This window comes from Physeter macrocephalus, chromosome 1 (genome assembly GCF_002837175.3).
Source record: "Physeter macrocephalus isolate SW-GA chromosome 1, ASM283717v5, whole genome shotgun sequence".
Classification (NCBI taxonomy): domain Eukaryota; kingdom Metazoa; phylum Chordata; class Mammalia; order Artiodactyla; family Physeteridae; genus Physeter; species Physeter macrocephalus.
Genome location: NC_041214.2, coordinates 25,440,760 through 25,465,829, shown reverse-complemented (window position 1 = coordinate 25,465,829; position 25,070 = coordinate 25,440,760). Strand labels below are relative to the sequence as shown.

The 25,070-nt window shown below is 40.9% G+C and overlaps 1 protein-coding gene across 2 annotated transcripts in view; it reads left to right on the top strand.

Moving 5' to 3' along the window:
• Positions 1 to 14,922: 14,922 nt before the first annotated feature.
• U2SURP (U2 snRNP associated SURP domain containing) overlaps positions 14,923 to 25,070 on the top strand; it is a 52,408-nt gene continuing 42,260 nt past the window's right edge. For both annotated transcript variants that reach the window (XM_007105336.4, XM_007105335.4), the window contains exons 1-3: positions 14,923 to 15,026; positions 23,268 to 23,312; positions 24,659 to 24,790. In XM_007105336.4, coding sequence (XP_007105398.1) covers positions 14,982 to 15,026; positions 23,268 to 23,312; positions 24,659 to 24,790 — 222 coding nt within the window. In that variant the 5' untranslated portion in view covers positions 14,923 to 14,981. The remainder of the gene's footprint in view (positions 15,027 to 23,267; positions 23,313 to 24,658; positions 24,791 to 25,070) is intronic.

Here is a 25,070-nt window from a genome sequence, read left to right as displayed (position 1 = left end):
GGGCCTGCGCGCCCGGAGCCTGTGCTCCGCAACGGGAGAGGCCCCAGCAGTGAGAGGCCCGCGTACCGAAAAAAAAAAAAAAAAAAAAAAAGGTGGAAACGATTTCTCTTCCCTTTGAATCTGATTTGACTTGTGACTTACTTTGAACTGTAGAACATGGCAGAAAATACATTATTTGAGTTCTGAGTTTGGGCCTTGAGAGTTCTTGCAACTCCTATTGCTGAGCTGGGACCCTTCCACCATCATGTGAACAAGCCCAGGCTAGCCTGGCTGGAGGATGAGTGACCATGCGGAGAGAGGACCCAGGTGCCCCAGACACTTTGGCTGAGGCCCCAGACATGGGAGTGAGTGGAGAGTAGTGGGACCAGAAAGTAGGCTGCCTGGCAGAGCCCAGTCCAGATTGCACACCCACAGAATTGTGAGCTAAATAAAATGTTTGTTGTTTTAAGCTACTAAGTTTTGGGTGTTGTGCTATGCAGCAATAGATAAGTGATATTTCCCCCCCCCGACATATCTCACATTCCCACCAACACTTGACATAATCTGGCTTTCTTATTTTTACCCATCTTATAGGTATAAATAATATTTTATTTAATTTGGATTTTTAGAAGTATACTAATAAAATTGAATATTTCTGCATGTGCCTGGTGGACTTTGGGCTTCCTCTTCTTAAATTGCCTGTTCATATTCTTTGCCCCTTTTTCTTATGAAGTTGCTGACTTTTTCTTGATGATTTTTTGTTCTTGTATATTAGACATAATAATCCTTTTCCATTTTTAGACACTATAAATACCTTCTACTATTCTGTAATCTATTATTTTTTATGCGTGATGGCCTTTGTTTAATAAAACTCCTTAATTTTTATATAATCAAATGCCTCAAGTTTTTGCCTTATGGTTTGTGTTTGTAAATTTTTAAAATTGAAGTATAGTTGATGTACAATATTATATGTTACAGGTGTTACAGTATAGTGATTCACAATTTTTAAAGTTATATTCCCTTTATAGTTATTATAAAATACTGGCTATAGTCTCTGTGTTATACAATATATACTTGTAGCTTATTTTATATATAATAGTTTGTCCCTCTTAATCCCCTACCGCTATATTGCCTCTCCCCACCCACTGGTAACCACTAGTATGTTCTCTATATCTGAGTCTGTTTCTGTTTTGTTATATTCACTAGCTTGCTGTATTTTTTAGATTCCACATATAGGTGATATCATAGAGTATTTGTCTTTCTCTGCCTGTGTTTGTCAAGGTTTGTTTAAGAAATGCTTCTTAACTCCTAGGGTCACAAAGACATCCTACTACAATTTCCCCCATTAATTTTAGAGTTCTCCCTCAGATAATTAGAACCTTCATTCATCTTGAAACCACTCTGCTAGTTTGAGACGTGAAAAGGGCATTTTCCACCCTGGTCACATGTACCAAACTGGATTTTCTTTTTCTTCATAATGAGTCAGTTCTCCCAACACCATCTGTTGAGCAATGCATTCTTTCCCCCATTGAGCTGTGGTGACACCTTTGTTGTGTATTAAGTTCTCATGTGCAAATGGCACTACGTTAGCTCTTCTAGTCCACTGGCCAATCTTTCAGTCTTGTGCTATTATAACACTGTTTTTGTTTGTTTGTTCTCTTTTGTTTTTACAATGGCAGGAGGTTTGATATTTTATTCTTATGTTCTAGGCGTTCAGCCATGTGCTTTCTTTTTCTTAATAAATATATTTGTTTGTATTATTTTTGGCTGCGTTGGGTCTTCACTGCTGTGCATGGGCTTTCTCTAGTTGCTGTGAGCAGGGGCTACTCTTCGTTGGAGCATGGGCTTTTGGCGTGCAGGCTTCAGTAGTTATGGCACGTGGGCTCAGTAATTGTGGCTCGTGGGCTCTGGAGTGCAGGCGCAGTAGTTGTGGCACCCAGGCTTAGTTGCTCCGCGGCATGTGGGATCTTCTGGGACCAGGGATCGAACCTGTGTCCCCTGCATTGGCAGGCGGATTCTTAACCATTGCACCACCAGGGAAGTCCCAGCCATGTGCTTTCACTCTAGATTCTCACTTAATTCTCTCAGAAAGCTGCAAGGTCAGTATTATTTTTTTATTTTTAATTTTTTTAACTTTTGGAGGTGACTTTATTACCATGATTGTGATGATCTAGGTTAGTGTTATTATCTGTATTTTACGCATAAGGAAACAGAGGCCCAGAAAATTTAATTTCATTGCCCAAAGTTCATGTATACTCTTAAATGGTGGAGCTAGAATCTAAACTAGGTCAATCTGGCTTGAGAGCCTGTGTTTTCCTTTCTACAACATGCCCAACTTGTCAGCTCCTGGTCTGGTTGATCTTTAAGCTCAATGAAGAGTCCTGACCAATTGGGAAAGGGAAAAAATTCATCATCTCAGTCTCTTGGCAAACACTGGCATGGTTCTAGGTTTAATTGCCTCATTTTTTTTTTCACTCAGTACTACCAATGCTCAAAGTTTTAAAAATCCATATTCTGAGCTAGATTTAGGTCACTTACGTGATAATTTTAAAAGTAAAGCTCCAGGTCTTGGGAGTGATGTAGTGTTTTCTAACTATAGTATATGCAACTTAGCTCAATAGTTTAAAAAAATGTCAGAAACCTAGGTCCTCACAATTAGGAGACAGTGTTGTTATTACCCGCTCTCTTCCTTTTCAGCAGAACTCAGATTTTATTCAGATCGCGAATTCCCTGGCAGTCCAGTGGCTAGGACTTGGTGCTTTTACTGCCCGGGCCTGGGTTCGATCCCTGATCGTGGAACTAAGATTCTGCAAGGCGCAGGGCAGCCAAGGAAAAAAAAATTTTTTAATTCAGGGAATGCACACCCTAGTCAACCAGGTGCTGCATATAAGCCAATCACGGTTCTTCTACCCCCCTTGCCATCAGTTGGTTTAGGCATGAGCATCAACCCATTGCTGGCAAATAAGACATGAAGAGAAAGTCTGATAGAGTGGCTTCTAGGAAGATTTTTTTCTTAAAAAAAAAAAAAGATATACAAGCTTTCAGGAAGAAAGGAACACTTTTCCCTCTGGTGTGATGTTGGGAGCTGTGGTAGCCATTTTGTGACTGTGAGGGAAATTAGCCTGAGGAGCAGGCTGACCCACTGAAGGTGGCAGAGCAGAGTGATGGAAGGAACCTGGGTCTTTGATGAGACTGAGCTGCTAAATTAACAAGTCCTGGGACAGTCTTGCCTCTGAACTTCTTGATGAGTGGAATAATAAAATTTCCTTACAGTGTAAGTCACACAAGTGATGAGGCTCCTGTCAGCTGCAACTAAAGGTATCCTATACGTGCTTCCTGAGGTGCTGTAAGTATAAGTCCTTAAATATCTCTTGTGAATTTAAGTCAAGAACGTGACCTCTGTGTGGGCTAACCACATGCCCTTGCCTCTGCTCAAGGTAGGGAGTGGGGGAGTGAACAGGGCATATCGTACCACAGTTCCCATATGCCTGCCTTCTATCCCATCTCCTCTCATGTCCAAGGAGCTTACTGCCTAGTAGGGAAGACAGAAAAATGACATGACGGTGGGTGAAGACCCGCCTGGGACTAAGTGTAAAGTACGGCGTAGCCCAAAGGATTGAGGGACCCACTTATCTGGGATGCATATCCAGGAACAGAATTGCTGGATTCTCAGGTAAGGGCCTGAGGATGGTTGGGGCAGGAGTGGGCTAAGGTGTCAGAGGAAGAGCCTTGAGTTGGGTGTTGTGCATGGGAATAATCCGGGGGAGGCCTGGGAGGAACAGTATTGCAAGTTGAGAGGAGGTGTGCGTTAAGAGATGGAGACAGAAACAGGTTCCCGAGGGGGAGCTGGAACCCTTGGTGTGGCTGGAGCACAAGGTTATCAGGCCACGGAGAATGGGGCTGAAAAGAAGGCATTTTCCTGTTCCTCCAAAGAGGTGAAAGGAAAGAGTCTCTTTTTCTGTGTGAAGTGATGTGATATGTGCTCAAGTTAAACAAAGTATGAAAACGCTTCTTTGTGAGTTAGCTAATGTATGTCGATATAGAAAAAACGTTCATATGAGAATTTTAGAAATGGGTCTTTGGAATGATTGTTTATTGGAGGATATTAAAAATGTTATTATTTGTCTCTTTGCTCATTTGTTGAATAAACAATAGACTGAAATAGACCAACGGGTCTATATTAAAAAGTAAGTTTCCTCCCGCCTCTGATCCCCAGAATCTTACATTTCCTTTCCTGATGGCGAGCACAGAGGCCAGTGTGTAAAGAACTGTATATATGCATAACAAACAAGCATTTTGTATTAGTTATCTACTGCTGTGTAACAATTTACACCAAAACTTAGTGGCTTAAAACAACAAACGTTTATTATCTCACATTTTCTGTGATCAGGAGTCCAGTGGCCTAGCTGGGCCCTGAGACGCAGGGTCTGTCACAAGGATGTCATCAAGCTGTCAGCTGGGAATGCAGTCACCTCATAGCTCCACCCCGGAACATCTGCTGTCAAGTTCGCTCAAGGCCTTGTTGGCAGGATTTAGTTCCTCACAGATTGTTGGGCTGATGGCCTCATTTCTTCACTGGTTTTTGGCCTGAGGCCTCCCTCAGCTTCATGCCCCGTGGGCCTCTCCACTGGGCCCCTCAGAGCATGGCAGCTGACTTCATCTGAGCCAACAGTTGAGAAGAGCTAGAAAAGTCAAAGAAGACGGGGCTTCCAATTGACTGATATAAATTCCTTTTAAAAACCAGTGACAAGGGCTTCCCTGGTGGCGCAGCGGTTGCGCGTCCGCCTGCCGATGCAGGGGAACCGGGTTCGCGCCCCGGTCTGGGAGGATCCCACATGCCGCGGAGCGGCTGGGCCCGTGAGCCATGGCCGCTGAGCCTGCGCGTCCGGAGCCTGTCCTCCGCAACGGGAGAGGCCACAGCAGAGGGAGGCCCGCATACCACAAAAAAAAAAAAAAAAAGTCAAGGAAGACAAGAAGCCAAAGTTTTTTAAACCGAATCTCAGAAGTGACATCCTCTCACCCTTGCTGTACTCTGTTCATTAGAAGCACATCACTAGGTTGAACCCATACTCAAGGGGAGGGGATTACACAGGGCATGGTTACCAGGGGTTGGAGAGCATTGGAGGTCATCTTAGAAGCTGCCTGGCTCACATGTGTACATACTTCTATCTATTGATGGCTTTTTTTTTTAAGCATAAAATTTCCTACCTTGCTTTTGTCATGTAGCAATGTATCTTGGAGCAATTTCCAAGTCAGCGTATAAAGATCTTCTTGGCATAGCATTTTGGCCCTGCACCACACTGAACATTCTATGGATGTGCTAGAACTTATGAAACAGTCCCTTAGTGATGGACGGTCAGGGCATTTTTGATGTTTTACTGCATATATTCTTTACTGGAGTGAGAAAGCATCCAGGAAGAAAATTCATTCCTACAAGTGGAATTGCTGGGTCAAAGGGTATGTTCACTTCACATTTTAGTAACTATGGCCAAATGGCCATCCAAACCCCAAAGCAGAAGAACTGTCTACTTCTCCACAGCTTCTTGAGGCATTTTTTGCCACAAGTTTTAATGAAAAGAGAAAAGAGAAATTGCAGGAGAAAAACTAGAAACCAAAGTCTAATAAGTGAGACAAATTGGAGTCATTAATTTTTAGTAACAAAAAGTGGAACACTATTTGTTTACTTTGATTTGGATTTACCAGGGTATTTTCCTAGTGTAATATACAAATAAGAGCAAGGACTCTTGAGTCGAGGTCCCAGTGCACCTGTTGATTATTTCTGGCTCTCGTCACTATAATCTCAGATAATGCTTCCCTCTCTGAGGTTTGTGTGGGTCCCTAACAGCACTCAACAGTTAGCTTCTCAGATTCCAGCTGCATCTGTGGACATGGCACTCATGAATATCGAATGAAGTTTATAATGAATAATTATTTACTTTGGAAACTTTACAGCTTTGGCTGTTTTTGTCTTCTCTACGGATGTTTCAAGCATTTGAAAGACAGGGAATGTTGGGGTAAAAGAAGTCTTAGAACCCAGATATAGCTCTCCTCCAACTGCCTTCCAAATTCTGGAACCCTTTCTACAATCAGCTTCTGTCTGTGTATTTTCATAGAGAAGTACTTATTTCATTAAGGTAGATTGTTCCATTGGTAAACAGTTCTAGAGGTTAAAAAGTATTTTGTGGGCTTCCCTGGTGGCTCAGTGGTTGAGAGTCCGCCTGCCGATGCAGGGGATGCGGGTTCGTGCCCCGGTCCGGGAGGATCCCACATGCCGCGGAGCAGCTGGGCCCGTGAGCCATGGCCGCTGGGCCTGCGCGTTCGGAGCCTGTGCTCCGCAACGGGAGAGGCCACAACAGTGAGAGGCCCGCGTGCCGCAAAGAAAAAAAAAAAAAAAAGTATTTTGTACATTGAGTTGAAATCAGAAATTTGTCGTTTTGTGCCTCCATCCAGTGCTTCCTCATCTGTCTTAGGGAGCAACAAGGAAAAAGCCTTTGTTCCTTAGCTCCCATAGCGTCCTTCAGTCTGCTCTCCTCCAGGCCAATGACTCTATTTTGTATCATTCCTTGTTCCCAGGAGTTGATTTCCAGATGCACCACCACACTGATCCCTCTACTCTGAACACACTCCTATTCTAAGGTTCAAAAAGATGTCAAGCATGAGGGCACCCACACTGCCAGTTTTTCTGCTGGTCCCCACTTGATAGTAGGTATACTTTTTTTTTTTTTTTTTTTTGCGGTACGCGGGCCTCTCACCGCTGCGGCCTCTCCCGTTGCGGAGCACAGGCTCCGGACGCGCAGGCTCAGCGGCCATGGCTCACGGGCCCAGCCGCTCCGCGGCATGTGGGATCTTCCCGGACCGGGGCACGAACCCGCGTCCCCGGCATAGGCAGGCGGACTCGCAACCACTGCGCCACCAGGGAAGCCCGATAGTAGGTATACTTTTAAGACCACTGATTGCTGGTATGTATAAATGACAAAGAGCTGTTGTGAATTCAAGAATGCTCTGACAGTGTCCATAGCAGCATTATTACCAACAGCCAAAAGCTGGAAACAACCTAAATGTTTATCGATGGATAAACAGCTAAACAAATTGTGCTATAGACATACAGTGGAATATTATTCAGCCTTTAAAAGGAAGGAAATTCTCACACGTGCTACATCATAGCTACATTATAGGAGACATTATGCTAAGTGAAATAAGCCAGTCACAAAGGAACCAAGACTGTTTGATTTTACTTGTATGAGATATACAGAGTAGTCAAATTTATAGAGACAGAAAATAGAATGGTGGTTTCCTGGTGCCGGTGGTGGGGGGTGGGGGGGCTGGGGAGGGGAGATGGGAAGTTAGTGTTGAATGGGTAGAGTTTCAGTTGGGGAAGATGAAAAAATTCTGGAGATGGATGGTGGTGAGAGTTTGCACAACAGTGTGAATGGATTTAATGCCACTACGCTGCACCCTTAAAATGGCAAATTGTATGTTATGTGTATTTTACCACAGTAAAACAAATTGTATCCTAGCAGTCACAGCAGCATCTCCAAACAATTGAAAAACAAATTGTATATGTGCCTGAGACCTATTACTCATACACTCTACAGTTAGTTTTGGCCCCTCGACCCCACACCCAACATGAAATCTTCATTCGATCACACTGTAAGCCTCTGGGAGCCATTTGTACTATATGGCCCTGTTTCCCTGGGCGCGGCTGATTAGACCAACAATGAGCAGCTGATCTGAGCTGGACTATTCAGAAACTCATGGCTGTGATTTTGGAATTTGGTTTCAGGAACTTTTTGTTAGTCTCTGTGTAGGGTGAGCGGATATATGTTTGGGAGCTACAAGGTAGCCATCTTCCATGTTCATTTATTATTTATTCAACAAACATTTATTGTTTGCTTATGGATGCCAGGCACAGTAATAAGTTCTGGGATTCAGCCCTGTCCCTGTCCTGCTCAAGAAGCAGAGCAAGCCAGACTGAAAAGATATTACCTCTAATGTCATCTATAATATGTTTGTTATCGCTAAGATTTTGTGAACTCTTCCCTCCTCAATGGACAACACAGTATATCATCATTTTACCGTATTTAACTTCCCCCCTACATTATTTTGTTAGCACTTTTTTTTTTTTTTCTGCACTGGAGCTAGCACAACTGCTCAATGAAAGCTTGGTTGACAATGACAGGACACTAGGAAGATTTTTAATTGACAAGAGCACCAGGACCAATCACAGAAGTTGTGTGTGTGTTCACAAGATCTACAAAGGATGGTGGGTGTTTTTATTCACCAGCTGCGGCAGTGCTACCACGTGGCAAAATAGTAAATGATGTTTGTAGTCCATTGAGCCTGTCTGAAGAAATCACACAATTCTTTTTTTTTTTTCTTTTTCCTTTGGGCCACTCTGCGTGGCTTGTGAGATCTCAGTTCCGCGACAGGGATTGAACCTGGGCTTCCGCAGCGGACGTGCTGAGTCCTAACCACTAGACCACCAGGGAACTCCCTAAATGACACAATTCTCGAAAAGGGTTTTTTAAATTGAGGATGAGAGGAGATTTGTATTATTTCAAAATTTGCACAGGAAGGGAGACTTTTCAGTCTGTTTAAAATTAGCAAAATTTGCATTTTCTTAAAATGAGATAACATTGTGCCAAGGTCTCCATCCTGCTTTCTGAGAGCCTCTAGTAACTCCTGGGAGTTAGCCCCAGAGGTGACCTCTTAAGAGCAGGACAGATACCCGCCAAAGTTCTACAGATTCTTTGACGAGGCCTTCCCTGACTCCTCTTATGCAGCACCAGTCTTCTGTGTTCCCAAAAAACCACCTCTGCTGTGGATTTCATTCATTAGCAAATAGTCATTGAGTGCCTGCATGGTGCTTACTCTGTTTCGGGCACTGCAGACACAGCAGTAAACAAATCGGACTAAAATTTCAATCTTATTATACTTGTTGTGACACATCTGTCTCCTTTATGCCCTGTAAGTCCTCTGACAACAGGGATCTGTCGCATGCCATTTCACTGGAACCATACCTTCTACCCCTTTAATTCCCCAATAACAATTTCAGAGCTCAGTTGCTTTGAGAAGACTGTATTTATTAGGACCATTCCCATGTTAGTTTTCTGGTCGGATCAAAGCTGTGCCTGCCAGCTTTCTTCTAAGATGAAGAAAGGTCATTTTAGATCCTGTGGTAGGCTGAATAATAGCCCTCCAAAGATGTCCACATCCTGATCCCCAGAAACGGCAGATACGTTAATTTACACGGTAAAGGGGCTTTGTGGACGTGATTAAGTTAAGGTTTTTGAGATGGGAAATTATCCTGGATTGCTGTGGAGGACCCAATGTAATCATGAAGGACCTTAAAAGAGGGAGGTGGCAGACTTGGAGAGAAGTTTGAAACAGAGGTCAGAGAAGAGAGATGATGCTATGCTATTGGCTCTGAGGAGGGAGAAGGGGCCACAAGCCAGGGAGTGTAGGTGAACTCTAGAGGCTGGAAAAGGTAAGGAAATGGATTCTCCTCTAGAGCCTCCAAAATGAACACAGGCCTGCTGGCACATTTTACACTTCTGACCTACAGAACTATAAGATAATACATTTGTGTTGCTATAAGCTGCTAACTTTGAGGTAATTCTTCTGGCAGCAACAGGAAGTTAATATAGATTTCTACCCGTCCTCCCTCTAACCTGCTCACTGCACTGCCCATTCCCCCTGGTGCACAGAGCAGGACATTTCTACTCTGTTCCCTTATTTTCCCAAGTCACGGAGGTGTCCTGGGGTTTCTTAACACAAGCCTGTAATAGTGTTTCCGTCATAGGGTTGTCTGACCATTGGCGGTCTTTGGCATATCCTCAGGGTTCCCAAGTTTTCTATGAGAATTAAAAATTCTGTATTTTCAGTTCCATGCTTGGCTAAAAAATTAATAAATAATTAATATATATTGATTAATAATTCAACTTACAACCCCAAAGTCAGCTTCATCCTTGTAAGAACACTAAAAGCATTCTCATCAAAGTCAGGAACAAGGCAGGGATATCCATTAGTACCATTCTTACTTATTGTTATTCTGGATGCACTGGCTAATGTTATTACACAAAAGATAGAAAAACAAAAAGTGGGACGAGAGGAGGTAAACTTATAGTTATTTGCCAATGAAATGAAAGTCCAAGAGAAAATGTGAAAAACGATACAAATAATAAAAGAATTCAGCAAAGTGGTAGGTACAACATTCATGCATAGTAATCAACATATAAAATTACCTAGGACACATATAAATAATGGAAAAACATCCTATTTGCAGTAACAGAAAAAATTAAAAAACTAAGAATTAGGGTAACAAGAAATGTGCAAAGTCAATACAAAGGAAACAGAACAAAAGTTGGAAAAGAAGAAAAGTATGCCATGTTCCTTAAGAGAAAGACTTACCATGATACCACTGTGAAAAGAGAGTCTTACGTGCTTAAGACCACTGCAGCTGGGCTTCTATTACTGGCAACCAAATGAAATTGATCACAGAAATAGTCTTGTTTTATTTTCTCTCCATAACTTCATTCTCCACCTAGCCTTTATATTACCTGGTGGTCCAAGCCAAGCCCACCTTTGGACTGCCAGGCCATGGCGAGTGAGTTCTCCCCAGGAGATGCTGCCTTCTGCTTGTTGTCGTGACGTGCCCGGGGCACCTTCAGTCCTCCTTTGTCACACACACACATACACACTCACACAAACTTAGGAACACCCATTTCCACAGTACCCTATCTGGACCATCCTAGGTTTTACTATATTGTTGATACAATAATTGCTACACAGTAAGGGTAATCTCACCAGGATCAAAGCTAAAACAGCAATTTTTATTATCTTTATTATTTATTATTTATCTTTATTATCACGTCACCAGACCATTCTGGGGCTATATGCTTTCTGACACTGTTTTTATATACCTCTTGCCTCCCTACATCCCGGGCATTGTAGTTTAAAAAAATTCCACTGCTAATTACTATTGTCAAAGGAATTCTATATATCATCAATAAGTACATTTTTTTTGCTGGGGCGGGGGAGAAAAGGGAGAAGCTGTTATTGCCACTGAAATTTTACTTGTCAGGCTAGCATTGTGGGGTGGGGCAGGCGATCAGGTTAATCAGAAAGAATCTTCCAGTCCACACAGACCACACCCTCCTTGGAGGCTGTTGCCTCACTATTCCTAGAAGCGGCTAGGATCTCTCAGCAGATAAGCTAAGTCGGATTTTTAGCTCTCCCTTCCTCCCTTTTATCTTCTTTCTGCAGAGCCTGGCACATGCTAGAAATTCAATAACTGCCAAATGAACAAATGGATGGGATTGTCCTTTCACCAACCTATATCCGGAAGCCTGAAGAGCAGGGAGAGCTGCTTAAAAATTCTCTAGAAAGAAAGTGTCACCAAGTAGGAGCAGTTCATTGGCACAATAGAGGAGATGTTAGCTTTGGGACAATCATTTTTAAGGTCTCTACCTTTCATTGCGTGTACTGTGAAATGCTGCTATTGTTTCAGCCTCTCCATTCCATCTTTCCCTCCCCCCGCCCTATTTTAAAAGAAATTAAAACACTTTGGGAGGCCCCTAAAAGTAAATGGGCCCTAGGCACTGCACCTTCTGTGCCTAACGAGTAAGTCAGTTCTCCTTGGTGCTGGGGGACTGATTGTTAAATATTTTGATCATTACCCCTGCTGAGACTTACATTGTACATGAGAAGTAGATAACTCATAGGCCTACAAGCAGGCCTGTGTGGGGCACTTGTCCACCGTGTGTGGTGAAGCCCTGGTGAACCCAAGACCCCCTTCCCAAGAGCTCGCTGTGGCTCACCTCCACCGGATTGTTCCCAGACTTAACCATTTTTCAAAAAAAACTGGAAATCCTGAGTAGAAAAAAGTCAAGTCTCCCAATTAAAAAATGCTCAAAATTCAAAGAAAAAACCCTCCCTGCTGAGCCAAACAAAACAACTCCGTGGACTGCATCTGGCACTACTTTGTAATCTCGGTCAAATGTAGCTTTGGGGAGAACCCTTGAAAACAGATGACAGGTGTAGGACTAGAGAACCAACACGCCAGGAAGAGAAGAATGGTATGGGTTCAGGGTGATTGTAAAAAAGTAATACTAATTGCAGTAAATTGTATGATTTTCTTACTCTTCATGTGTAGTCACTTGGCAATTGTGAATCTAATTAAAAATTTCAGGCTCTGTAAACTTCCATTCATATCCATATTCATGCCCTTTCCTCCTCCTTGATTTGTGGCTTGAGTAACAGGGCCACAACTTACATGTACCCATTGAGGGGAACTCTGCTCTTAATCGTGATTGTGAGATTTGAAGAGTGTACTTGATTAGGCCTTAATAAACGCCTATGTACCATTTCTAGTCAGGTCATATTTGTTTGACTTCCTTTGGGGCTTTACTGTATGAAAAAGAAGAGAGAGAAGAAGTTTATGTTCCTTTATGTTCAGTGTTTAGGAGTAAACATTTAATAAAAATGATTTTTATGTGAAGTAGGACTTTAGGGATTTAAATGAAAAGTACGTATATATTCACTTTACAGTGACGAAGTCAGCCTGCAGCATTGCCAGAACATGACCAGGCGTGGGCCAAGCCCACAGTTCTCCCTGCATCTCAGCTGATGATTTCATTTTCTAATCCTAGATTGTAAACAGACAATGAAGATCTGGTGTGATAAGCATCTTGAGCGCGAAACAGGTTCCTATGGTAACAGAAGCAGAGTCTCTTTCTTAGGCTTGGTAGGGGAGGGAGGCTTGTAAGTCTTCCTGGAGGAAGGGATATCTTCAATAAGAGTATGAAAAGAAATCGATTAGCCTTCAATTAGCAGTCAGGACAAGGGTGTCGGGCGGGGGAGAAGCCCAGAAGGGAAAAAAAGCTGGGCTCGAAAATAAATTCAGCAGGACTGGAGGTTGTAAAGCATCATTCCATTTCAAGTACAGCACTTGTTACTTTCTGACCATTTCTTGTTTGCTTATTTGTTTACTGTCTGTTCTTCTACCCCCATCCCCTCACACAGAACAGGAGCCCTACGTGGCCTGCTGATTCCTCAGCCTGGCACATACGACTGTTAAGTCTTTCCATGTGTCAGATCCAGCTTCCCTCACCACCACGCCAACCTCCCCTCCCTCTCCCCCCAACACCATCCAACAGACAAAATTCTACTTCCTCAGAGTTGGCTCAAATGCTTCCTTCTCTGTGAAACCTCCCCCCATCTCTTTGCCCAACCCCTACATTTAGAATTAATTCTTGGGCTTCCCTGGTGGCGCAGTGGTTGCGCGTCCGCCTGCCGATGCGGGGGACGCGGGTTCGTGCCCCGGTCTGGGGGGATCCCGCATGCCGCGGGGCGGCTGGGCCCGTGGGCCGCTCCGCGGCGGGAGGGGCCACAGCCGTGAGAGGCCCGCGTACCACACACAAAAAAAAAAGAATTAATTCTTTCAGGGTTCCCACAGCTAATGACCCTTCCTTGCAGCATAAATTGAATTCTACAACGTTAGTTAGTTTGCTGTTCCCTTGTCTCCCCTCTTCCTCATTAAATCTTTTTGTTGGTGTTGTTCCTCATTAAATCTTAAATCATATGAAGATAATGTTTTAGGCATCTCTGTAAGCCTCTCAACATTCCGTGCAGGGTTTTACACACAAAACGGGCTCAAAAATATTTTGAATAAATGAATTCAGGAGAAGGTCATGAACCCTGCTTCGTCCCTTCCCCCAGTGCTCAGAGCAATCTTTTAAAACTTAAAATCTGACCACATCACAGCCCTACTTAACTGTGTTGAAGGCCGCTCTTCATCCTTGGAATAGAATTCTAACTCCCTAAGCACACTGGTTACCTCAGGGCCCTGTGTGAGCCTGCTCCCATCCACTTCTCCAGCCATGTCGAGCCCCCAAACCTGGTCTAATAAGACGGGACTGCTTAATGTGACTGCACCACAGGGCTGTCCCGATTCACGCCACCAGGCTTTTACTTCCCTCTGCCTGGAATGCCCTTTCCATTTTCCTTGCCTGGTTTGGCTCAGGAATGACCTCAAGCAAGCTTTCCTTCTTTGACTATAGATCCTATTAAGAATTAAAAAAAACCAAAACCAAAAAGCTAAGTACAGAAAGGTTTATGGTGCTCCCCTCCATTTACGTGATTAAAAATGAAAAAACCGTTAAAATGTAATTCTTAAATGACACACAACTTACAGGGGGGGGGATGCTAGATTTAGAATGCCATCTGTTTATAATTTTTCTTTCATTCACCCTCTCTCTTGCATGTACCCATTTTGACCAGAGTCTATCCGATAACACCACTGCCGGAACTTCAGGTTGGGTCAAAAGCTTCCCTTCTCCGCTTCCGGACACCACTCTATTTTAAATTCACTTGAACAGCCTGCAAGTTTGCCTTTCCCACTAGGGTGTGAGCGACAGAGGTGGCGCGAACACCATCTCTGTCCACGGAGCGGCGGACCCCGGTCGGCTCCAGATTTATTTTCTGAGTTGAAGTAAAGGCTCCTCCCCAGCTGACTACGCATTTCTTCTTTAAGAAGACTTTCCCTCCTCGCCCAGCAAGTGCAACTGGCTCGCACCTACCAAGGGTTGGTGCTGGAAAAAGAGTGAACTATCGACCGGCCCTGAAAGCCAGAACAAGAAGATTCTCTAAATTCTCGGGCCCAATAACGCGACACGCCACAGAGACGCCCCCAAATATTCAGCGTGCTGGAAAAAGAGTGAACTATCGACCGGCCCTGAAAGCCAGAACAAGAAGATTCTCTAAATTCTCGGGCCCAATAACGCGACACGCCACAGAGACGCCCCCAAATATTCAGCGGAATGGGCGGGCCCGGGAAATGACCAACACCGAAGTCACGTGGCGAAGCTCCGCTTGAATTTCGCCAACTCGGCAGTCGACTATTCGGTCTTGCACGGCCTCAGGCGGGCTCCGCTGAGATCCAGTCTTTCGGCGCTCGACTCGCCCGTGCTGCTGCCGCTGCCGAAGGAGGGGCAAAGCTCAAGATGGCGGACAAAACGCCAGGCGGCTCTCAGAAGGCCAGTTCAAAGGTAATTTCTTAGAGGACTTCGTAAGTCAGTGAGTGTATCACTGTCGTCTGGGGACTACAGACGCTTCTGGCCAGAGGGAGGAAATTGGGGTGGGGGTCCGCGTTCTGGTCGCGACGGTAGGCCGGGCGCAGACGCACCGTGGTGCGCAGGTTGAGAGGCCTGGTATCTCCCCTTAGTCCCAGCCTGGATTCGGCTCGAGACTGGAGGGCCCAGGGCGGGTGGCGTGAGTAGTTCGGCTCCCGCTTAGCACTGGAGTGAAATCAGTGATTTAGACTGAGGTCTGAAGTCGGGAAAACGCGCCCCTGTATTTCAGCTTATTGAGCTCTGGGGCCGCGGGACAGAGCCTGGGAGAGGCGGGAATCGCTTCCCGGTGCTTAAGTGTCTGCCTCTGTTTCCTCGGCTCTTTGGGTTTGGGTCTTGCACGCTTCCGGCCTCGCTCAATTTCCTTCACGTCCTCCAGGGAATAAATAATCTCTAGGGCCGCAAATTGTGAGGGGAGGACCAATAGTGGAAGGAAGCGGGGTGGGAAGTGCAGTTCTCCTTTGCGGTGATGCCTCGCCAAGGTTAATGCTACGCTCTACACGTGGTCTTAGCTCACATAAGAGGAAGTGTAAAATGAGCCCTTCTTTTGAGGGCTCGTTTCGAGGACTCGTGGTCTTCCGCTTCTTCTGAAAGGAAAACTTTCATAGACTTGGAAGCCACCTAAGATTAGTAAATTGCTTTTGAGTTTACAGGGAACCCTGTGCACGTATTGTGAGTGCACTGAGCTGTAGAAGTGGTTTAGCGTTAGTTAGGTTGTGATTAGCATCAGGTCCTAAGTTGCCATCCTGGACGGGTCATTTAATCGTTTTTTTGCGTTGAGTTTTTCACCTCCAACACGATATTAAAAGTAATAGTGCCCGAAACAGTTGTTAAGCTTTTTGATGCTGATGCAAGAAGTGTAATACTTAAAGGTTCTAAGGACTTACATGTTAACGAGTGTGTATGATAGTAGGTTACGAGGAAGTTACGTTTACGGTAGACGGGGCTAGTCTTGTGTGTACAGTTTGTTCTGGGAAACGTAAGCTATTATACACCTGCTTTCTTCAGTTTCTATTAAATCATAGTCTTTATGCCATTTGGTGAATGATGTTTATAATTAGTTCGTAATTAGTAATGGATTTACCAGAAATCTTTTAGTTATGTAGAAACTGTGGTTGAGGGCCAGTCTTGGCTGCTTTACAACCTGCGTTTACTCCTTGTTTGTTTCTCCCCTCCCCAGTACATTTCTCCTTGGTGAGGAGGGGCATAGTTGGGTACATGACTGCCCACTTCCTCAGCGGACTCTGACAAAAACAGCCCTGCTTACTATTAGGGAACTATTACTAAAGCTAGTGTATCCATAAAATTCACGCACAAGCCTCACTATTTTTGTTTCTACTCAAAGTAATATTTTAAGTATCTTCTGTTTGAGGCTTAGACTACATTGAAAACATATTAATGTATATACATGTTCAGGCCTCCTCTAGTAGTACTTCTCACGGTTGTGACTGTGTGGCTGTTCCCTGTAAGTAAATTGTTGGATCTTCCAATAATCTTTTTAGTTTATATTGCTTTAGATTATAATCAGTTGATGCTGTTAAGAGATTTCCTACCAATGTCTGTAAAATATCTCAGGAGGGTGCATGATGTAGTGGAGAGATTATGGATTTTGATAACAAACAAAAGGTATTTGGTTTCAGATTCTGACTTGGTAATAAATTATATTTGCGATATCAAGGCATATTGCTTAAACTTTTCAGCCTCAATTTCCTTGTTTGTAATATGGACATAATCCCTTTTCTACAGGGTTGATGTAAGGATTAAATTAGTGAATATCAAGTACATAAAAAAAACTTAGTTCCTTTCCTCTCCCCTTTGTTCTTAGAGGAAGTAAAAAGTACTTACTTTTCAAAATGTCAGGCTAAGTTCTAATCCTGAGATTTAGAATCTGTTATCAGTTATAATGACTGCTCAGGTTACTGCTTTCTATTTCTAACACAAGTCCAGACTTTATTGGTGAGAGTATAAGATCATTTTGGTTAATATGACAGTGTTTGGAATTTCTGGCCTTTGAGTTCTGTTTTGATTTCTTCCTCTGGGGAGTGCAGATGAGTGACATATTCTACCATATAGATGGAGTAAAAAATTCTTTAGTTTCATGTGCATTCTTACTCTTTGGTAGTTAAATTCCCATTGCTATGGGTAGGGATGCTTGTTGATCATATTTCTAGACCCTGAGGAAAATGTTAATTTAAAAATGTTCAAGAGGATGTAATGTACAGCATGGTGACTATAGTTAATAATACTGTATTGCATATTTGAAAGCTAAGAAGAGAGTAGATCTTAAAAGTTCTCATCACAAGAAGAAAAAACTCTAACTATGTTTGGTCACGGCTATTAACTAGACTTATTGTGATGATCTTTCTGCAGTGTATACAAATACTGAATCATTATGTTGTATACCCAAAACTAATACAGTGTTGTATGTCATTTATACCTCAGTAAAAAAAAATGGAGGTAATTGAGGTAATTTAAGGTATTGAGTTAATTTACCAAATAAAATGTATAATAGGGTTTTTTGCTATTGACAATGGCAAAATTAGTTGATGTGTCTAATTAAGACAAAATAAGGAGATTAAATTAGATAACCTCTACAGTTTCTCTTAGCTTTAAAAATTACATTTTAAGTTTGTATAGTCAAATGATTTAACCTTTATGTGTAGTTGTCCCTAATGAAGAGACCCTTTATTTTCTGTGTAATTTTGCCGTACTTTTTATTTTAAAGCCTGACAAATATAGAAATTCAGTAAATGTTTTAGGAATTAGCTAAAAATTTCCTGTGCATTTATTCTTGTATCACCAGACTAAAATGATTCTTTGGGGGAGAGGTGTACCATGTTGTAGCTTTGATTTTGGGAGGAGAGGCAAAGAGCCTATAATTGTTTGCTTAGAAAAATGTTAAATTTAATATATAAAGTTAGAATTTAATTTATAAAAATTAATTTATTTTGATTGTAAGCGTTGTTTGCTCAGCACAATGAGGATATGAAGAGAATGTGGTATTCTCGTTCCCTCTGCAGCTCCTGTGCTGGTAGTACTACTAATATAATGGAATTGTGTGCTCTGTTACTTCACTCTGTGACAGTGCTTATTTTTTGCCATAGTGTCAAAAATTGGGTTAGAGAGGTAAATGAGCTAAGTAGGAAATAGCTGGCTTCCTTGGACACCCAGTGCTAAATTGGTGTGGGAACTATTTTAATTGACTGCTGATTAACAAAAGTATTTCAGTTGTACGAAATATGTGCTGATATAATGAGGATCCATTCAAGGCTTATCATCCTTAGGTATATATTACTGCTTGTGTACATATTTTTGGTGGTACCTGAAGGTATGTAAGAATTAAATATGATCAAAAACTCCAAACAAAACACGAACCTTGAAAAATTAGGCTCTGTTGTTCGCCAGTTTTAAACTGAATCTTTATTATGATATGGTTGTAAGATAAGATAACCATCTTATCTTAAAATATAAGATGGTTAGTTTTCTGGGTGGAAGGCTGTGTTTTGAGGCGGAGAGAGGAATTAGGAACTTTTGTTTTGTTGATTGGTGTCTTTTAGAAATTCGAGTATTTGTAGCACTGGTGCTCGAATATGACTATTAGTATGGTTTAAAAAATTTTCTGTCTTATTGGATTGAATTATTTGTTTTCTGAAAGTCTAGTTTTAATTCTCTTCTAGTTTTTATTCCTGAAGATTTTTTTTCCTGGAAAGTATAATAAATTGACAAAAAGATACTCATTTGCCAGTAAGGCAAATGAGAGGGGGGCTCTCTTCTAGTTTTTATTCCTGAAGATTTTTTTTCCTGGAAAGTATAATAAATTGACAAAAAGATACTCATTTGCCAGTAAGGCAAATGAGAGGAGGGCTCATTTGGTATGCAAGTTGAAGACTCCTGCCTCTCTATCCCTTTTTACAAAGAGCATCATTTTTGAAAAACAAAAACAAAGAAAAAAGAGCCCAAAACTTCCTACAGGATATTAAACTCAAAAATATTAATATTAGAAATAATTTGCCTCTTATACTGTTAAGTAGCTTTAATAGTTTATTGCAGATTGGCCACATGCTAGATATTTTGCTGAAATAATTTTTTTTAAAAGCAAGATGAATTTGCCAATAGCACTTGAGGCTATTTGGTACTGTTAGATGTCTCTTCCTTGAGCAGTTAATTTTTTTCACCAGGCTTTCCTCATTTTAGGTTAACTACAGATCATTCAAAATGTACTTACAACCTTTCATGTATTGGTAGTGTTTTGGATATAATTTTAAGGATAATTTCAGGTTTATTATTTAACTCAATAGATTTGATGAATTTTTTTGAGAGGTAGACTGGTTTGTCTTGGAAAGTGGTATTCAGCTAGGTAGCTGTTACTTGTTGGTGAGTGGACAGCTTAGTATGTTGATAGTGAGGAGTGCAATTTTGTTATGTAGGTACTTGTTCCAACTGGGTACGTCAGCAAGTTTATTGAGGCTCCGTCACTTGCCAGATTTTGTTTGACTCTGAGGAAGAAAAAATTAAATAAGATGATAATCAGTTTTGGGGAACATGCTGTCTAGTGGAAAAAGAGTCAACACATGATAGTTCAAAGCGGAGCCATCAGAAGCGTCTAAAATTTTAGGGAAAGAAATGACAGCTGGTTGATTGGAGGGTGGGGTGGGGAGGCTTCAGGAATAGAGGAGTTTAAGTTTAAGTTTAAGGTTTCTAGGTGTTTGATGTTTTTTCTCACTATTATGATTACCGTGTTATTTTTGTTACCAATGAACAGAGTTTTGAAGGGTAGACATAGAGGTATAAAAAAGAGATGGGTGAGGTAAATAACTGGCAAATGGATTGATACATGTTCTTGTTTAGCCACCGTATATAGGACATTTGCATAGGGATAAAAGTTTTTGAGATGGAAGGATAAGTTTGAGCTAAATTGTGGCGGCTTTAAAACCTGTGGAATAAAATTAGAGAGCCATGGAAGATTCAAGGCAGGAAAGTCCTTTAAGAAAGCTCTTCTGGAGACATAGTTTAGGAAGAATTTGGGAGTGAGGAGGATTAGTTTGAAGATTTTTGTAGTGCTGCTGATACATATTAAAGATTGCTTCAAAAATCTCACCTCAGATACTCTTTGGGAAGCTTTTCTGACGTTGTCCCCACTCCCATTAAGATTTGCTTGCCCTCTGTGCTCTGGTGGTACAGCCACACTGTTTTACTCGTCTCCCTTATTTATTACCTCCTAAGGACATTTATATCTCGGATGTAAGGCACAGTACCAGTAAGTGGTTGCCCAGTAAATGGGTTGAATAAAGGGAAATCTGAACCACAGTAGTGTCTTTAGTAAAAAGGGTCCCCAGAGAAGAGTTTCAGTAGAGGTGGGGTGAACAGAATTTGACTCAATTGGTTATGGGGGATAGGGAAGTAGTCAAGGATGACCCTGGTATTATGCTGCTGGCTAACACTCATTGAACACTTTTATGTACCAAACACTGTTCTTAGTGCTTCACCTGTCTTTGTCTTCACAACAATCCTATAAGGCAGGTGCTATTCAGCATTACAGATGAAGGAACTAGGCCCAAGGTTACAAAGCTGATAAGTGCTAAAACCAGGAAGTCTGATTCCAGAGTCTGTGCTCTTAACATTTTACTACTTCCATATTATGACTGATTCAGAGTTACCATTCGGTGTCAGAAGTAAGAAGGTCAACAGGAGAAGCTAATTTGGGAGGAAACTCTATTTTATATATACAGGATGTGAGGAACTTGCAGATATTCAGGTGAAGATGTCCAGGAAGTTGTTTAAGAACAGATTGGAACCCAGGAGAGGCACCAAGGTTGAAGATAAGGAATTGGGAGTCATCTCAGCACAATAAAAGTGTTGATATGCTTCCTATGGGAGTGGTTGTTAAACTTGTGGAAATGTAAGTTGATGCTTTAGAGGATGTGAGGAGGAAGGAGGCAGATGGGAATGGAGAGCGGACTAGGCCGAGTGGAAGTGTTGGAGGAATGTTGCTGTGGGTAGGTTGCTAATTTGAAAACTCAGGTGTGGCGGTTTTTCAATTGAAGTAAAGTAGGAGCAGCTGGAAAAGGAGTTTCATGGTAACGTTTTGTTGGCTTTACCTCTGTCTCCTCAGCAGCCATCAGAATGATCCTTTTTTTTTTCCTTGCTGTCTTTCCCCACATCTGTACTATATCTACTTTCTCAAACTTGAGATAAGTTTTTCTTGTGTCTGCTTCTTTATTGCCTAAAATCTCCCTTATATTGCCCTTTCATTTCTTGCTTTTGGGTCTTTTCATTTGGATGAGGAATTGTGCTGTGGACTTCAGAAGATCTTTAAGCATCACTAATTTACTGTTCTTCAGTAAAAACATAAAACCCAAGCCCAAGACAAATAACATAGTGCAGCTCCAGGTTAAGTAGAGGGAGAGACTTGGCTTCAGAAGTAGTGTTACATTTCCTGTTTACCTGGACCATTAGCTTTAAAAGTTGGTTATTCCTTTAAAATTTTTATTCACTACTATTTGCATCTCTTTAACTGTTCTCAAGTCTAAAATTTCATTCTGATGCTGTGTAGCCATAGCTGTGTATCAGTGGAAAATGTTTGGTTTGCAGTAAATATGACCATCTTGGGTTAATTGAAATCAGCTGATGCATCATCCTAAGCCATGCTGTTATTTTTAAATCCTAGAAATGATGATTTGGATGTGGTGGCATAGATTAAAGAAAGCCTAGCACTTTCTTACCTGCTCGTTCGTGCTTATTCTTCTGGGTGAACTTCAGAGTTATTTTTGGCAATCCCCCTTGTCCCCTTGCAGAGACTTCCCTTTAGGATTTTGAGCTGTGGAATGAAATTGCATTAAATGCATAAATAAATTTAGGTGTAGTTGACTTTGTCTTAATAATGAGTTTTCCCATCTAGGAATGTGATGAATCTTTTCAAAAGTTGACTTGAATAACAACCTTCCTGTGAAGTTTGTATTTTCTTTGCACAGGTGGTACATATTTCTTTAGTCGGTTTCTAGGTGTTTGATGTTTTTTCTCACTATTATGATTACCGTGTTATTTTTGTTACCTAGCAGGTTAACAATGGTGTATTAGAAGGCAATTGAATTTTTTTTCTCCTCAATTCACTCAGTCTCTTGACGGAACTTTTTTTTTCTTTTTCAAGAGGAGTTATTTATTCTCTTGTATTATTTTAAGTGTCTGCAAATGGGTGCATTTCAAACTGATTCAAAGTAGGTTTCACAGGGTTAAATTTAAACATAAAAAAATTTCTTTCATGCTATCTTGCCTTTTAGGAAAGGTTAGCAGGGAGAAGAAAGTGAAATAGGAGGGACACAAAGTTGGGGACAGAAAAAAGATGGGTAGAAAGAATGGAGATGGCTGGTGGCTCAGTGCTTGGTTGTCTTGGGCTGATTTTGCCTAGGGTCCAGTATGGAGTTCAGAGGAATAAATTGATTCAGTATGAAAATCCGATCAGCTGTTCTTAGCCTTATGTTTCAACAAGATAAGTAAAGCAGTACTGTGTGGACCCATAGGAATCTTATTGGCTTTTTTCTACATCATACAAATCTTCAATTTTTTCTTAAAAATGAATATATTGCCTTGTGCATTACATTTGAAATCTAGAACTGGGAGCTAGGATCGGTGAGGTACTTGTGATCTCAAGATTCTTGATTTCACTTTTAATACTTAAATATTTATAAAATAAGTAAAATCTCACTACCCAATACCTTGAAAAATAAAAACAACTCAGTGCCAGAGTTAAATTCTGGGCCTCCAATTAAAATTTCAGAAAGATACCACATATTATTTATTTAGTTAATAGTGTTATAGCTTGGCTTCTTCATTCTTAGCTGCATAGTGAAAAATCAAATAAATTATTATATGCCATATGTAATCTGAAATGTAGATCAATTAAAACAAAATCAGGTGAAACTTTAACACTTGACCTTATTGGAAAGTGCCATTATTTGAAGACTGAACATGACTGACACATTTATTTTGGATCACAGGGTTTTTTTGTAAGTCACAGATTGCCTTTGTTTGGTTTTATTAGCTGAGAAGAAATTGGTACAAGTTTGGAAAGATTGTCTGCGTAACACGAGAAATACTTGTTTTGTTAGCATAATACATTTTCTGATTATTTAAATGTTGGCTTTTTTTTTTTAATGCTTGCAGACCAGATCATCAGATGTTCATTCATCTGGATCTTCAGATGCCCACGTGAGTATAAAAGGCAATCGTTGTCTTTTTTCCTTAAAATTTAATTTCTTATTGTATATATCCCTACTTGATATGTCCCTTATGATTTTACTTGATAAATAAATATGATTGCGTTGTATGTGCATATTTTCTTTAACCTTTTTTGCTAGATGTTCTGTGTTCTTTTTTTGTGTTCTGTTATTTACGTAAGTTGGCCCCTCAAACCATGTTAGAAACCAAGTGTGTATATTTCCTTTTTTTTTTTTTTTTACTGTGCTTGTAAAATTTTGTACATACATAGGTGTGTGTGCTTACACATTTTTTTAACAAGTTTTGCGTTATACACATTTCTTTTCACAGTGCACAGTACACCTATTGCAAATCCCTGCAAGTCAACAGATACAGCTCTAATCTAGTCTTTCTAATGGCATCTTAATGTTCCACAGGGGAGGTGTAATTATTTATTAAGCTCTTTCTCTGTTGGGGCATAGACGTTTTGTTTCAAGCTTTTTGACATTTTGAATAATACTGCGATAAACTTTCTTTTACATGTGTTATAGCAGTGCTAAAAGTGTGGTCTTCAGACCACTGGGGTTGCTGAGAATTTTTCAGGGTGGCTGAATTCAGAACTATTTTGTAATAACACTAAGACATCATTTGCCATCACTGTGTTGACATTTGCACTAATGGTGCAAAAGCAATTGATAGGTAAACTGTTGGCACCTTAGCATGAATCAAGGCAACGTCACCAAAATGTGCTAGTAGTCATTGTGTTCTTCCCCACCAGACACAGTAAAAATATGCTAGTTTCACTTAAGAATGTTCTTGATGAAGCAGTAAAAATTATTAATATTAAATCTTGTCCTTGTGTATGGGTGTTTTTAACATTCTGAGTGATGAAATGGGGAGGCACATATAACGCACTTCTGCTTGGCAAAGTGTGGTGTTTGTCTTGAGGAAAAGTATAATACTTGTGGGATTGTTTAAGTTGTGAAATAAAACTGGCTCCTTTCATGGAATGCCATTTTTACTTGAAGGTACAACTGGCAGACAAACTGGTTAGTCAGACTTGGGTGTTTGGCAGATATTGTCTTGAAAATGAAGGAAACTAACCTGTTCTTTTAAGGAAAACAACTATTTGTCAGTGATATAAAATTTGATCTTTCAAGTGCAAGTTAGAATTATTGAAAACTTTCTGTACTTAATAACTTTTCTGATGAAATCAGTGGTATTAAGGGATGGGATTAAGGGGTAATTAGTGAAATATTTTGGTAGTGTAAAGTTTGTCAATATTTGAACATTTGGGTTGATTCTAGTTTCAGTACTACATATATGATTTTTAAAAACTCGTTTTCCTTTTCTCGAAGATGGATGCATCTGGACCCTCAGATAGTGATATGCCAAGTCGGACACGACCTAAGAGCCCAAGAAAACATAATTATAGGAATGAAAGTACCCGTGAAAACGTTTGTGACTCTCCTCATCAGAATCTCTCAAGAGTAAGTATTGATAAAGATAAGAAAGGATAGATGATGATTTTGATCTGCCCTTGATTGAATTTGGTAGTTGAATATCTTGGTTTTGTACTTGTTGTTTCATCTTGTACTATTTGAAAATAGCATTCGTTATTCTATTTGGGTTAACAATAAATTCACACTCATCTCAGGAAATGTTTTTTAGCTCATATGTAAGATATGTTTCATTTAAAAATTTTAATTTTATTTAAAAAAACCAAGGAGTGTTTTGTGTTTTTTTTTTTTTTTTTTTTTTTTTGGTGTT